Raw genomic sequence first — 15,492 nt, 5'->3', positions numbered from 1 at the left:
ATACGTCTAGTAAGTGGTAACAACTTGGACAGTTGAAAACCTATACAACTGTATCCTAAACCTGTGGTTTTGTTTTTATTTTATTTTAGTGTTTTGCTTTTTTAGGGCTGCACCCACAGCATGTGGAAGTTCCCAGGCTAGGGGTCCAGTTGGAGCTACAGCCACTGACCTGCGTCACAGCCATAGCAACTCAGGATTGGAGCCGTGTCTGCAACCTATACCGCAGCTCATGGCAACGTCAGATTCCTGACCCAATGAGCAAGGTCAGGGATCGAACCTGCATCCTCATTGATACTAGTTGGATTCCTTTCTGTTGCACCACAGTGGGAACTCCCTAAAACTGTGGTTTTGAATGCTATGCTCCCTTGTGCTACATCTGTCTCTAAAGTTGGTTTAATTGGAGTGGCTTGCTTGGTGAAATAGATTTTAGTGCTCTTAATGTTTCTGTAAGTGATTTGAGGAGAGAATGTATGTGACTATCCCAAGTTTATATATGACATTAGTTCCTTCAAGTAGTGAAATGCCAAACCAGTGGAAATAAACCGCAGGCAGTTCTTTGGGTGGAATGAGTGAGCAGAAGACTGGTAACTGAATTTCAGAGTAGGTTAAGTATAAAATAATACATGAAGAAACATAACAGACTGCTTGTAGAATGATGTATGTCAAGATATTTGGTAAGGACTTGAGAGTTGTTTTAGGCTATTATTTGAAGGGCTGAATGGCCAACATATTTCACATCCATAGGATAGCTATTATCAAAAAATCAAAACCAGAAAATTACAAGTGTTGACGAGGATGTGGAAAATTGGAACTCTTGTGCATTGTTGGTAGGAATGTAAAATGGTACGGCTATTGTAGAAAACGGGGTGGCAGTTCTTCAGAAAATTAAACATTGACATATACAGGAATTTCATTTTGGGGTGTATACGCAAGATTATTGAAAACAGGGACTTGAACAGATATCTGTATAACCAAGCTCATAATGGCATTAGCCAAATATTATGCACAACCTAAGTGTCTGTGAATGGATAAACAAATGCACTGTGGAATATACATCCAAAAGAATAAAAAACAGAATGAAATTCTGGTACATGCTACAACATGGATAAACCTTGAAGACATTTATGCTAAATGAAATAAGCCAGTCATAAAAGGACAAATATTGTATGAGTCCATTCATATGAGGTACCTAGAGTAGTCAGATTCATAAAGCCAGAAGTGGTGTCTCTAGAGGTAGAGTGGTGGTCACCAGGGGTGGTGGAAGGTGGGAACAAACAGCTGTTATTCAATGGATATGGACTTTCAGCTTGGGAAGATGAAAAGTTCTAAATGGATGGTGCTCTCCTTTGCTGCATAAAGCTGTGAAACAGTCTCGCTTGGAATTGTAAGTAGTGTTCTTGCCTCTTGCACTTTGGTAGAAGGGGATACGACATGGTTTTAGGCTCCAGGCCTAGCGTCTTGGATTATTAATGTGACATTTTGTCTCTTTGAGCCTCATCTGGAAAAAAGGATATACAGTCCTTACCTTGCAAGTGAAGATGCATATGAATGAACTTTGATACAAGCATTAATTATTTTTAACTTTGGGAAAAGAGCAAAACAGGCTTATTTCTCATTCACTGGTGTGGATCTGCCTCTATACCTCCATGCTTCCTCTTAGAGCTCAGGAGAGATGAAGTTGACACAGAAGTAGGTTTGCCCGCACAGAATGGTGATTACTACACACATGGAAGAGAAAGGAATAAACAGATTGAGAAGAGAGCTAGGATGAATGATTTCCTTTATCTTGCAGGTTAAAAAAATAAAACTCTAGCCGTATAAAAGGGCAGTAAGTAAAATTGCCATCCCCAAGAGGTAACCTCTGTTAACCACTTTGCATCTGCCCTTCCATGTACAAATTCATGTGCATTTTTGTTTTATTAAAATATGTCATGCTATTCATACTCTGACACCGCCTAAAATAAGAGTTTGGAATATTAGAACAAATTAATGGATAGTACTTAAGAGAAACTAGGATGTTTTGAGGAGTGTATATACCTAATAAATGACACCCTGGGCTAAATAAGTGCTTTTATATATATTATCTCACCCTCACAACAACCCTGGGAAATAGTTGGCATTTTGTTCATTGTACAGTCATGAATTTGAAACTAAAGAAGTGAAAGAACTTTCCAAGGACCCATGATAGTGAAACCAGAATTTGAATCCAGACCCTAGAGCTTGCACTTCATACCACCTTTGCCACCTACTAAGATAAAAGCCCAAACCCTCAATCAGATCTCATTGTGTTGTTTTTTAAAAGAAAATAATGTTTTGAATAGTTAGTACAGTCACCAACACTTTGTATATGTGATTACACCATGTCAGTATAGACAGAGCTGCCTTGTGCTTTTTTTGCCTGCGTAATGCATAGTACAACACAAAATTTACCATTTTAATCATTTTTAAACGTACTGTTCAGTAGCATTAGTACATTCAGGTTGTTGTGCAGCAGCCATCACCATCTCCAGAACTTTTTCATTTTGCAAAACTGAAACTCCATACCCACTAAACAATCGCTCCCCATTGCTCCTCCCTCAGCCCCTGGCCACCACCATTCTAGTTTATGTCACTATTAATTTGACTCCTCTAGATGCTTCATTTAAGTGGAATCATACAGTTTTTATCCTTTTGTGTTTGGCTTATTTCACTGAGCACTAATTTTAGCCAGCCTTCATTTGATGGACATTTAAATGTCTTTGTTCTTTAAACAGTGTTGTGCTGCAGGAGCATTTGATCCCGAGTTTCAGAGTGCAGTTTCAGTTCTGTCCTGTGCTTGGCTGACTTTAGGAAGTCCAAAGCAAATTCTTTCCTTCTGTGCCTTAATTTTCCTGGGCTTTGCTTATTTTAAGAACATTAAATAATTAGTTTCATTAGAGTATGGTGTAAGGGCTTGCAGTCTTTCTGCTTATAGCTCACAACCCATTCAGAAAGAGTAGTATTTATTTTTTTGGCCACACCCTTGGTCAGGAATCAAACCCAGGCCACAGCAGGTGACAACAACACTGAAACCTTAACCATTAAGCCACCAGGGAACTCCAGAATGAGCAGTATTTAAAATATGGTCCTTCTGTAACTGCAAAGCTACTGCTACATAATGATTATAGTACATTTTAGGATGAATTGGTGAGTTCGGTACAGAATTAAATGAACCCAAGATGATCAGCATTAAAGTAGCTGTATTCTGTTGGGATTATCAGTTGGGTTGAAGCTAACTAATCATTCATGAGGAAACCAGGCTTTTATTTTTATTTATTATTTATTTATTTATTACGTTCTTGTTTTTTGCTCTTATGAACAATGAGACAATGAACATTCTTGTACATTCTTTGTACCATTTTGTAAGAAGGTATCTAAATTATAATTCATATTTCCCTGATTACTACAGAGGTTGAGATCCTCTATAATATCTGCTCCTATTTGATTTTCCTCTTCTGAGAGTTGTCTTATTTGCCTCTTTTCCTAGTGGTTTTCAAAATTGATTTGTAGGGATGGACCTAGAAATTATCATGCTAAGTGAAGTCAGTCATACAATGAGACACCAACATCAAATGCTTTAACTGACATCTGAAAAAAGGACAGAATGAATTTACTTGCAGAACAGATACTGACTCACAGACTTTGAAAAACTTATGGTTTCCAAAGGAGACAGTTCGGGGGGTAGAGGGATGCGCTGGGGTTGTGGGATGGAAATCCTATAAAATTGGATTGTGATCGTCATTGTACAGCTATAAATGTAATAAACTCATTGAGTAATAAAAAAATTAAATGAAACCCCCCCCAAAAAAACCCCAAAAAACAAAATTGATTTGTGGGAATTCTTGGTATATTCTTCATAATAATGATAAGCCATTATCAATTTGGTGCATTGGTAGAATGTTCATAACTTGTCCTTTCTTGGTCTCTGCCTCTCTCCCTCTATTTACTCAATTAAGTTGGCTTCTGTTTTCATTCCTGTGGTCCTTTGTTTTATTCTTAGCTACATACTTGTTTTTTTTGTTTTTGTTTTTGTCTTTTTAGGGCTGCAGCAAGGCAATGGAGGTTCCCAGGGTAGGAGTCTAATCGGGATCCGAGCCATGTCTGCGACCTACACCACAGCTCACAGCAACGCCATATCCTTAATCCACTGGGCAAGGCCATGGATTGAACCTGCAACCTCATGGCTCCCAGTCGGATTCTTTTTTGCTCGGCCATGATGGGAACTCCTTACCTACATGTTTATTGAGTTGTGCTACCAAGACGTAGAATCCCTTCAGTTGTCCATCAGCTGAATTTGCTTTGTCAATTATGGTTCATTTTTTGTTTTATAAGGCAAGCAGTCTAGAGTGGTGGTTAAGAGGGTGGAGGCTATGGAATCTTAACTGCTTCCTTTTGAATCTTGGCTCCACAGTAAGTAACCATTTTACTTACTTTTGTGACCTTTGCAGGTTACTTAACTCTTTTGAACTTGGGCTTTATAATCTATAAAACCCATGAGTAGAGCTATTATGATCCCCATTTTGTATTTGGTGAAAGTTAGGCTCAGGGAGATTAGATTAGAAACATGAGTAAGTAGAAGAGACATGTGGGCCTCTTTATCTTTCAGTTTTCCACTTTTGATAGAGATAGGGATACAGAGAAATATTTCTCTAATATAAGATACATAGTAGCAAAAGCATTGCTAAGTCCCTGACCTGGGGCCTTGGTGTTAGGGCAAAACAATAAGAGTGGAGAATATGGAAAACTAAAGTGGCCATGATCTGTGTAAATCTATTAATAGGGAAACTCCTTTATGCCATATTTCATTAAAATAAAATGACAAAAACCCACACCTTTATTCTTGTGACCTTAGCTTATAGTTGTACAATGATCATCACAACCAAATTTTATAGCATTTCTATCCCAGATGTTCAGTGCATCCTACCATCCCCCAACCTGTCTCATTTGGAAATGTTTTTCACTCTGTGAGTCAGTATTTGTTCTGCAAAGAAGTTCATTGTGCCCTTTTTTTAGATTCCATATCTCAGTAATAGCATTTGATGTTGGTGTGTCATTGTCTGACTGACTTCACTTAGCATGATAATTTTTAGGTCCATGTTGCTGTTATTTCTTTCCTTTTAATGGCTGAGTAATATTCCATTGTGTATGTGTACCACATCTTCTTTATCCACTCCCCTGTCTATGAGCATTTAGGTTGTTTCCATGTCTTGGCTATTGTATATAGTGCTGCAATGAACATTGGAGTACATGCATCTTTTTGGGTCATGGTTTTCTCTGGATAGATGCCCAGGAGTGGGATTGCTGGATCAAATGGTAATTCTATTTTTAGTTTTCTGAGGAATCTCCATATTGTTTTATAAGACAATTTAAATAACCATCCTAAGCCAGAGAATTTACAGTTGACATAGGCAGATCATAAACACATGACACTGTGGGCCATACTTAATGGACCAGTCTGGTAGACAATGAAATACTTTGAAAGAAGATGCAGAACTTGATTTTGACCGGCAGTGGAAGGAAGAAGGATCTCAAGGAACAAAGGAATTCAGGGAACAAAGGCAACTCCTTTCTAGGGGAGGGAGAATAAGTATGATTTGGCTCTTATAGCTTTTACTTTTTTTTTTAACTATAAGAAGAAATATGTTTATGGCAAAATGTCAAGTAGTAAAGGAAGCTGTAAGGTAAAAATTAAAATGTAAAAGTTTTCCAGTAGTAAGAATTGAAAAGAATTGAAAGTAGAGACTTGAACAGATAATTGTAAATCCATGCTCTTAGCAGCATTAGTCACAATAGCCAAAAGGTGGAAACAGTTTTAATGTCCGCAGATGGATAAATGGATTAAAAAGTGTGGTGTGTGTGTAATGGAATATTATTGTCTTGAAAAATAATGAAATTCTGATACATGATACAATATGGGTGAAGCTTGAAGACATTATGCTAAGTGAATAAGCCAAGCATTAAAAGACAAATATTATGATTCCACTTATATGGGAATACCTAGGATAATCAAATTCATAGAGACAGAGGAATTTCCATTGTGGGTCAGTGGGTTAAGGACCCAGTACTGTCTCTGTGAGGATGTGGTTTTGATCCCTGGTCTGGCTGAGTGGGTTAAGGATCCAATGTTGCTCTAACCTGCAGCATAGGGCTCAGATGCAACTTGGATCCAGTGTGGCTGTGTCTGTGGCTGTGGCCTAGGCTCCAGCTGCTGCTCCAATTGGACTCCTGGCCTGAGAACTTCCATATGTCACAGGTGTGGCCATAAAAAGAAAGGAAAAAATTGATAGAGGCAGAAAGTAGAGTGGTAGTTACTGAGGGCTGGGGGAGTTAGTGTTTATTGGGGATGGAGTTTCAGTTTGAGATGACATAAAAGTTCTGGAGATGGAAAATGGTGACAGTTGCACAACACTGCAAATATACTTAATCCCACTGAATTGTACATTGATAAATGTTTTAAATGATACATTTTCTGTTATATATACTTTACCACAACGAAAAGTCTCCAACCAATCCTAACCTAGAGGTGGTATCAACTAAAAAAAACTTTAATGTCCATCTAGATATACAAACACAAACATAGATATGCAAGCATAAGCATATTCATTCAGTGCTTACTTTTTGAGGCATTCATTTAGGTGCTGGGAATTCTGTAGTGAACAAAACTGACAAGGTTCCTGCTGTCATGGAGCTTTTTAAAAATATTGTTTTACATAAGTGGTTATTGATGTGCATACTGTTTTACACCTCATTTTCCCCTTAACAAAGACCTTCAGAAATATTTCTGAATTTTTATAGATCTGTGGATTATTTTTTCATTTTTTTAAGTTTTATTGAAGTAGTATATTTGATTTTCAGTGTTGTACCATTTTCTGCTATACAGCAGAGTAATCCAGCTACACACGCGCGCACACACACACACACACACACACACACACACACACACACACACACACTCTTTACCCTTCTTACATTATCTTCCATCATAGTCTATCCCAAGAGACTGCATACCATTCCCTGTGCTATACAGTAGCACCTCATTGCTTATCCACTATCAACGTAATAGTTTGCTAGATCTACTGATTTAATGGCTGCGTGTACACCCTTGTATGGATGTGATACAGTTTATGGTTATTACATTGGATGGAGGAGGGGAGGCAGAGGTATAGAGCTTACTATGCTGCCCTTGTTTGCTCCTGTTGTAAGTTAAATTTTTATTAAGAATGTAAAATAGGCTTCTTATAAAGGGTCAAGCAGTGCCAAATCTATAAAATAAGAGTAAAAACTCTTATCTGTCCTCTACCTCTCTTTTAATTCTATTCTCTGGAAGAAGTAAACCACTGTTAACATTCCATTGTTCATCTTAACAGATGTGTTTGAGGCATCTGCAGATATAAAGAATGTGGAGAACATATATCTTCTCATTTTCTAGGAGCTGGCTCATGTGGTATATTGCTCATTCAGCTCAGACTATGGACACTTTAGCAGAAGAAAGATCTGGACTGAACTTCGTAAGAGCCAAGTTCTGTCTTGATTCTGCTACTGTGACAGGCAGTTCCTCAGCTGTCATTTGTCTAGTCAATGAGATCGCATCAAGGAGAGTACTTTGGAAACTGTTATACTATAAATACTAGCATATTTCTTTCTTTCTTTCTTTCTTTTTTTTTTTGGTCTTTTTGTCTTTTTGTCTTTTTTTGCCATTTCTTGGGCTGCTCCCTCGGCATATGGAGGTTTCCAGGCTAGGGGTTGAATCGGAGCTGTAGCTGCCTGCCTACACCACAGCCACAGCAACACGGGGTCTGAACCGCATCTGTGGCCTACACCACAGCTCATGGCAACACCGGATCCTTAACCCACTGAGCGAGGCCATGGATCGAACCCAAAACCTAATGGTTCCTAGTTGGATTCGCTAACCACTGAGCCGTGACGGATTTCTTTAGGGTTCTTTGTTTGCAAACATTAGAAACTAACTCAGGTTCTATTAGACTAAAAAAAAAAAAAAAAAAAAAGGTAGAGGGCAGACATGAGTGGAAGGATTTTAGATAGCAAGTGAAGAAATATTTTAAACAACTAGGTCTCTGTAAATTCAGGAACTGGATGGCTTTGAGGGTTTCAGTATCTGTTTGCATTCCTGTGTGTGTGTTCAAGATGCAGTCCCTGGGGAAAAGTGAATGGCTTAGAGGCCTTGTGTTTACTGATGGTTAAGGGGGTAGAGTCCTGGGTTTATGTGCTCCATCAGAATCCCTTGGAGTTAGAGAGATGCAGTTTTGGAGAGTATGGGATTCGAGGCTGGCAAAACCAAATGTCAGCCTTGAAATGTCAGTTGTTTTAACCCTAGATTCTTACTCCCCTTCAAGGAGGAGATGATCGCCGGGTTCTACTATGGCACATGGAACAAGCTATCCACTCCAGAGTTAAGCCCATACAGCTGAAAGGAGAGCATCATTCCAACATTTTTTGCCTGGCTTTCAACAGTGGGAACACCAAAGTATTCTCTGGAGGTGAGAAGATGAGAGATTTCCCCTTGGGAAATTGACTGTGGCTGGAGTTTCAGATAAAGGAATGATAAAATAAGTCCTTAATTTTCTTTACTTTATCGCATTGAGTCATGGAATTACTGGTTTCCTACAGCTAACAAGCATTACAGCAGTTTAGGCATGTGTATTAGACTAGTATCTGTCCTTTCTTTCCTTCTCGCTTATTTTTTCTTGGTAGAAAACTTTTCACATTGCAGTCTGGTATATAGAAACAGATTAGAAACAGTATTTAACCTCAGTATGTATGTATACACTCTTAGTATGTGTACAGTCTGGTGTTATTTTATTTTTTTTTAGATAGATTCTATACTAGTTTGTTTTTAAAGAGTTTAAAGGTTGTGACTCAACTTGGTGTTATGACCTATGGACAGCTTCTGTTTGAAAAACCATTGTGCTAACAAACAATTGGAATGGCTCATGCTCAGGCCAGCCTCTTGATGATGGCATCTATCAATTACACTCTTTTCTGACCACTGTGTTTCTAGTCCTGACCTTTCTGCTGCACTGCAGAATTCCCTACCAAATACCTTTGTGTTCCAAAAATGATTTAAATGCAGTAGATGTAAAACTAAGATTCTCCCCTGCACAAATATTTCTTGTTCCATGGATTCCCTTTTTCAGTTATTATTAACATTCACTTAATTATTTAAGTTGTTAAATTTAACTTTTAAGAAACTGCTGACATTGAAGCATTTTTAATTATGGAAATGATGATATCATATGGTTCAGCCTAATAGAAATCTCAAAGTCATCTTCAGACCTGCCTTTCTTTCATTTTCACATCTTAAAAGTCACCAACTAGACTATCAAATCTGTTTCGAAAGCCTCATATCCATCCTTTAGTTTTTGCTCTCTTTCTATACCCACTGCCCTGATTCAGATCCTCATCTTTGGCCTGGACTATTGCAGTGTCCTTCTGTGATTTCTGCTACCAGTTTCTAACTCTCCTTATTCATTGTTTATATAAGTTTTCTTTTAAAAGAAAGTTTTGACCATGTGGACCTTTGACCCTACAGTGTCCACAGGATACAGTCTAACCATAATCTACCTGGCTGGCCTCATCTTCCTCCCCTGCATCTTGTTCTCAGATTAACTAAATCACCTGCCATATTAAATGCCCTGTGCCTTTGGCGAATTCTGTTCCTCCATGGGCCATGATTAATTGTCCAATCCCACCAATTCCCTTAAGTCTTCCATCAGTAAGAGTTTTGAGTTATTTGCGTTTCCTTCCCCCTTTGTGCCATGTACTTCCACCCTGCTCACGAAGGACACGGTTACTCCTTCATCTGTGTCCCTGGGGTGGAGCATATTGCTACAGCAGGATAACCCATTTTGTCACTATTAGTTATTTGTGCAGGTGGACTGTGAGTTCCTCAAGGGCTGGGCAGAATCTTATTCCTCTCGTATCCTCAGCACCTCACACTGTGCATGTTACCTAGAAGGCATTAGTATGGGTTTGATTTACTTGGCATGAACCCACAGTAGAGTTATAGCCAGGGCTTTAAGATGACTTGGCCGCATCTCTACTGCTTATGCTTTTAGCATACAGTGGGAAATTTTTTTACTGTCTTCATTTTTGGATTTTTATTTTTTGGCTATAAACATCTGAAGATAGGATTAATAATATCGTGAATGTAGTATTTTTAGATTCCTTGATGGAATAGAGAGAAATACAGGAGAAAAAAGTCATGGATAAAAACTTTACCATTATTTGATGTAACACAGTTATTAAATTTTAATGCTATAAAAGATGACGAGGATGTGAATAGTAGCAAACCTTTGTTGGGAACTTAATCCAATACTGAATGCTTTTACAAATGCACTCTTATCTTTATAATAACTCTGTGAAGTAAATACTGTTATTATTCCTATTTTACTGAGGCATAGAAAAGTTATAGATGGAGTTCCCATTGTGGCACAGCGGAAACAAATCTGACTAGTAGCCATGAGGTTGCAGGTTTGCTCCCTGGCCTTGCTTAGTGGGTCAAGGATCCAACATTGCCGTGACTTGTGATGTAGGTTGCAGACACAGCTCGGATCCCGTGTTGCCCTGGCTGTGGAGTAGGCCGGCAGCCACAGCTCTGATTCAACCCCTAGCCTGGAAACTTCCATATGCCATGGGTGCGGCCCTAAAAAGCAAAAAAAAAAAAAAAAAAGAAAGAAAGAAAAATTACAGATGTTATTTCAGGTCTCACAGTTAATAAGTATTTCAGTTAAAAGAAAAAAAGGTGGCTTGGATGAATGAATTAATTTGTCATGATTGTTTACTCCTTTCCTTAATAGCCACAGGGTTTTTTTTAAGCACTTGTTAATAGCATTCAAAAAAAATTACATAGTTGATTTACAATGTTCTGTAAATTTCTGCCATGACCCAGCAGAGTGACCCAGTTTTACATATATGTATATACACACACACACACATATATATATTCTTTTTCTCATATTATCTTTTCTCATATTATCTTTTTTTTTTGCAGCATATGGACACTCCCAGGCTAGGGGTCAAGTCAGAGCTGCAGCTGCTGGCCTGCACTACAACCACAGCAATGACAGATCTGAGCCACATTTGTGACCTACACCTCAACTCATGGCAATGCCGGATTCTTAACCCACTGAACAAGGCCAAGGATCTAGCCCGCATACTCATGGATATTACTCAGATTCGTTACTGCTGAGCTGTGACAGGAACTCCTTAAATTATTTTTATAAATGTTTTTTCCTAATGAGCATTCCTAATTTGTATTAACATTGACTTTGCTTTTTGGGTTTTTTTTTTTTTTTTGGTCTTTTTTACCATTTCTTGGGCCGCTCCTGAGGCATATGGAAGTTCCCAGGCTAGGGGTCTAATCAGAGCTATAGCCCCCGGCCTACTCCACAGCCACAGCAACGCGGGATCCAAGCCGTGTCTGCCACCTACACGACAGCTCACAGCAACGCTGGATCCTTAACCCACTGAGCAAGGCCAGGGATCGAACCCACAACCTCCTGGTTCCTAGTTGGATTCATTAACCATTGCGCCATGATGGGAACTCCCGCTTTTTGGGTTTTTTAAGCATTGATTTTGTTCATTTGTTTTCCCTGAAATCTTTAATAAAATACTGAATTGTAATATGGATAGGACCACTTTGCAGGAATTATCAAATGTCTGCTTTTTCCCTTACAGGAAATGATGAGCAAGTTATCCTCCACGATGTTGAAAGGTAAATAGATTGTTGGTATGTGAAGGTGATTAACTCCATTTTTCATATGAAGAAAGGAAGATAGCTCTTTAAACCAAAATAGTTTTTGTTTTTTGAAGAAAATAACATGAAACCAGCTGTCTTCTGCTGAAAAAGATTTCTATAATAGTTTTGAATTAAAATTTTGATTAAAAAGTTTGCAAAGGTGATATAAAATTATAGTTTTCAGTTGAAAATTTAAAAGGAGGGATTGGATGGAAAGGAATCTTACTTATTACTACTTAATAATAATAGTAGTAGTTAATATTTATGTGCCAGGCATCATTTTAAATGTTTTGTAGGTATTAATTGATTTACCCTCACAATAATTTCATGAGGCAATGCTCTTATGATCTCAGTTAGGAAATTGAGGCCTAGAGATGTTAGGTAGCTTAAGATCGAGTGGTGTTAGGATCTGAACTTAGGCAGCGTGGCTTTAGAGCCATGCTTTTACTCACTATGCCAGACTGCCGGGAAATCCGTCGTCTACTCCTGCTGGGATCAGGGCTGCTTTAAAGCTTTCCCTTGCTTTTTTTGGAAATCCAGCACTACTCCCAAGACCGTACACAAGCAGATATATTCTGTATTAAGTGAAAACATGACATTCATATGCGTCGAATCACTTTTTTTTTTTTCAGCCGCACCCATGGCATGTGGAAGTTCCCAGACCAGGAATCAAATCCACACCACAGCAGCAACCTGGGCCACTACAGTGACAACGCTGGATCCTTAACTCACTGTACCATAAGAGAACTCCCTGAATCACTTTTAAATATGCCTATTTAGTGCAAAAAGCAAATTTGTAAAATCTTGTCTCTTTAATAATAATGCTTTTTTTAAAACTTGGAAGTTGAATTACCTACTTTTTAGTAGATGTAATATCCTTTGGGTTTTATTAGGGCGACATTCTCCTGGAAATGAACGAGAACTCCATTCTGGGAACTAGAGGGCTGGGACTGTGCACTATATTTGTGTGTACGTGTGTGCCTCTCTCTGCTCTCTGTCCCTCAGCAGTGAGACCTTAGATGTGTTTGCGCACGAAGATGCAGTGTATGGCTTGTCGGTGAGCCCAGTGAATGACAACATTTTTGCCAGCTCCTCAGATGATGGCCGGGTTCTCATCTGGGACATCCGGGAATCTCCCCATGGAGGTAGGTTACTATGGAAAAGTTGATTGGGTTGTGTTGAAGAGTTTGATGTCAGGTTCTTTGCAGATCCAATTTATGACTTGAGTTACCTGGACTGAAGTGCTCTGCAGGAGAGGAAACTCACACAGAGATATAAATGTGCATTTCTAGAAGTCCCATCCTACCCCTCAGTGGTCGGCAGTGAGGCACCTCTGCCAGTCCTTCTCCAGTCACCTGTGAGTTTCCACAGATGTTGCACCTGTAGTAAACACCACAGTATCTTGTTGTGTAGTAGCCCCAAGGAGCACAGCGTCCAGTGCCTCATTTGTGGAGGGCCAGCCACCAAGCGCCAGCTCTGTGCATGGTGCTAACTGCACATATTCTGGTTATTTACAGAGAATTTTTTTTTTTTAAGTATTCCAACATTGGGAATGAAATCTTATGTACTTCTTGCAGCCTGGTTTCAGGCTTGTTATTTTGCTGAAAGAACCATAGAACCTCACCATAACCATATATAGGAACTTAAAAGTGATAGCAGAGACACTTTGTTTAAAGGGGGATTGTCTGGCTGAGTTCCTCTTCCAGATGTGTTCTTTGGGTCTCTGGCATGTAAAATGAAGAATTTGTCTTGTTGAATTTCTCTGAAGTTCTTCAGGAAATGCATCATTTCAGCTCATTTCCTGTAGAGAGATTTCTCTGGCGCTCTGTCTTCAAAGGCTCTTTCCTGCAGCATACCCTCAGTGCCACCCCCAGCTCCACTATTGATGCAGCTTTGTCATGACCATACCTTTGTACATAGAGTTTCTTTCTTTTTTTTATTATTATTATTACTATTTTTTTTTTCCCACTGTACAGCAAGGGGATCAAGTTATCCTTACATGTATACATTACAAAGTACATAGAGTTTCTATCCTGCCTGCCTTGCATGGCTGACTTGGGGTTTTTGTGGGATTTTTTTGTTTGTTTTTTTCCTGCTTTTTAGGGCCACACCTGCGGCAGGCATATGGAAGTTCCCAGGCTAGGGGTTGAATTGGAGCTGCAGCTGCTGACATATACCACAGCCACAGCAATATGGGACCTGAGCCACATCCGCAGCCTACACCACAGCTCATGGCAATACTGGATCCTTAAACCACTGAGAGAGGCCAGGGATCAAATCCACATCCTCATGGATCCTAGTCAGGTTTGTTAACTGCTGAGCCACAAAGAGAACTCCTTCTGGGTTTTTTTTATTATTCTGTATTCCGAGAACTTAATATGCTGGGTTGTGCTCATTGCTGAGGTTCATTCTGTAAGAGAAACTTGCCGCCAGGGTCAGGCAGATGAGGTAGCCAAAAGCAGCAGCTATGGCTGAGTCACAGTGGGCTTGGTAGGTGAAATTCTCCTTTGTCTGAACTACCTGCTGGATGAGGTGACAGCACTCCCTGTGCCTAGAGACGTATGAAATATTGCATACAAAAATTGTAGGCTAGAGAGTGCTTTCTTTTCTTTTTTTTTGTTTTGGTCTTTTGTCCTTTTTAGGGCTGCACTCATGGCATATGGAGGTTCCCAGGCTAGGGGTCTAACTGGAGCTGTAGCCACCAGCCTACACCACAGCCGTAGCAACTCGGGATCCGAGCTGCGTCTGCGACCTACACCACCACAGCTCATGGCAATGCTGGATCCTTACCCCACTGAGTGAGGCCAGGAATCGAACCCACAACCTCATGGTTCCTAGTTGGATTCGTTTCTGCTGCGCCACGATGGGAACTTCTGGGAGAGCTTTTTGTCTTTGCTCCTAAACCACTTCCATAGGAGTATGTCCTCCTAGGCAGTGAAGTTCCTTCCTCACCTGGAGCCCACTAATATATGCAAGAGGCCACAGGGTTTCTAGGTGAAGTTGATTAGGAGCTGCCTGGATGCAAGAATAGTTCACATACGAGATGCCTTTTTTAAAAAATATTCCAACATTGGAATCTTAGAATTCTAGACTGAGGCCATTTTCTTTTCAATTTAGGGAGCAATAAGACCAGAAGGAAAAATTCCTAACTATTGTTTTGTCTTCATTAAATCTTTGTGTAGTTGTTAATTAATTAATTAATTAATTTTTAGGGCTTCAACTGCCACTTATGGAAGTTCTCAGGCTAGGGGCTGAATTGGAGCTACAGCTGCCAGTGTATGCCACAGCCACAGCAATGCTGGATCCTTAATACGGTGAGCAGGCCATGGATACCTGTTGGGTTCATTTCTGCTGAGCCACAACAGGAACTCCTTTGTATAGTTTTAAAATTTCTGAAGTTCATAAATTTGGATTAAGGTGTTATAATCCTACTAGTAATTGGTTGTGAATTTTTTCAGCTCATGCAGAATTCAGTTTTATTTACTGTAAACAGCTTTCTTTCCTGCTTACAGTGACCATTTCTGCTTTGTCATAGGATCTCTGGATGCTGTGTGTATTTCCAAGTATTATAGCTTAACATCTGTGTATATGTTGTTTTAAGTTGCTACTTTCACACTGTGTGCAGGTGTGTGCCAGGACCTGGGGGGACCTTGTGAGTGAGTGTGGCTACTGGGATGAGGTATTAGGTTGGGTTCCAGGCTGTTGCAGTGATTGTT

General features: G+C 39.5%; 1 protein-coding gene across 3 annotated transcripts in view; it reads left to right on the top strand.

Annotated features, from left to right (window-relative positions):
* The window catches only part of DCAF5 (DDB1 and CUL4 associated factor 5), a 93,922-nt gene that overhangs the window by 18,672 nt on the left and 59,758 nt on the right, over positions 1-15,492 (top strand). For all 3 annotated transcript variants that reach the window (XM_047797564.1, XM_047797565.1, XM_047797566.1), the window contains exons 2-4: positions 8,373-8,516; positions 11,716-11,752; positions 12,782-12,921. In XM_047797564.1, coding sequence (XP_047653520.1) covers positions 8,373-8,516; positions 11,716-11,752; positions 12,782-12,921 — 321 coding nt within the window. The remainder of the gene's footprint in view (positions 1-8,372; positions 8,517-11,715; positions 11,753-12,781; positions 12,922-15,492) is intronic.

The sequence above is a fragment of the Phacochoerus africanus genome, chromosome 9 (genome assembly GCF_016906955.1).
Source record: "Phacochoerus africanus isolate WHEZ1 chromosome 9, ROS_Pafr_v1, whole genome shotgun sequence".
Lineage (NCBI taxonomy): Eukaryota > Metazoa > Chordata > Mammalia > Artiodactyla > Suidae > Phacochoerus > Phacochoerus africanus.
The sequence above is the reverse complement of the archived record's forward strand: the minus strand, read 5'-3'. Positions and strand labels throughout refer to the sequence as shown.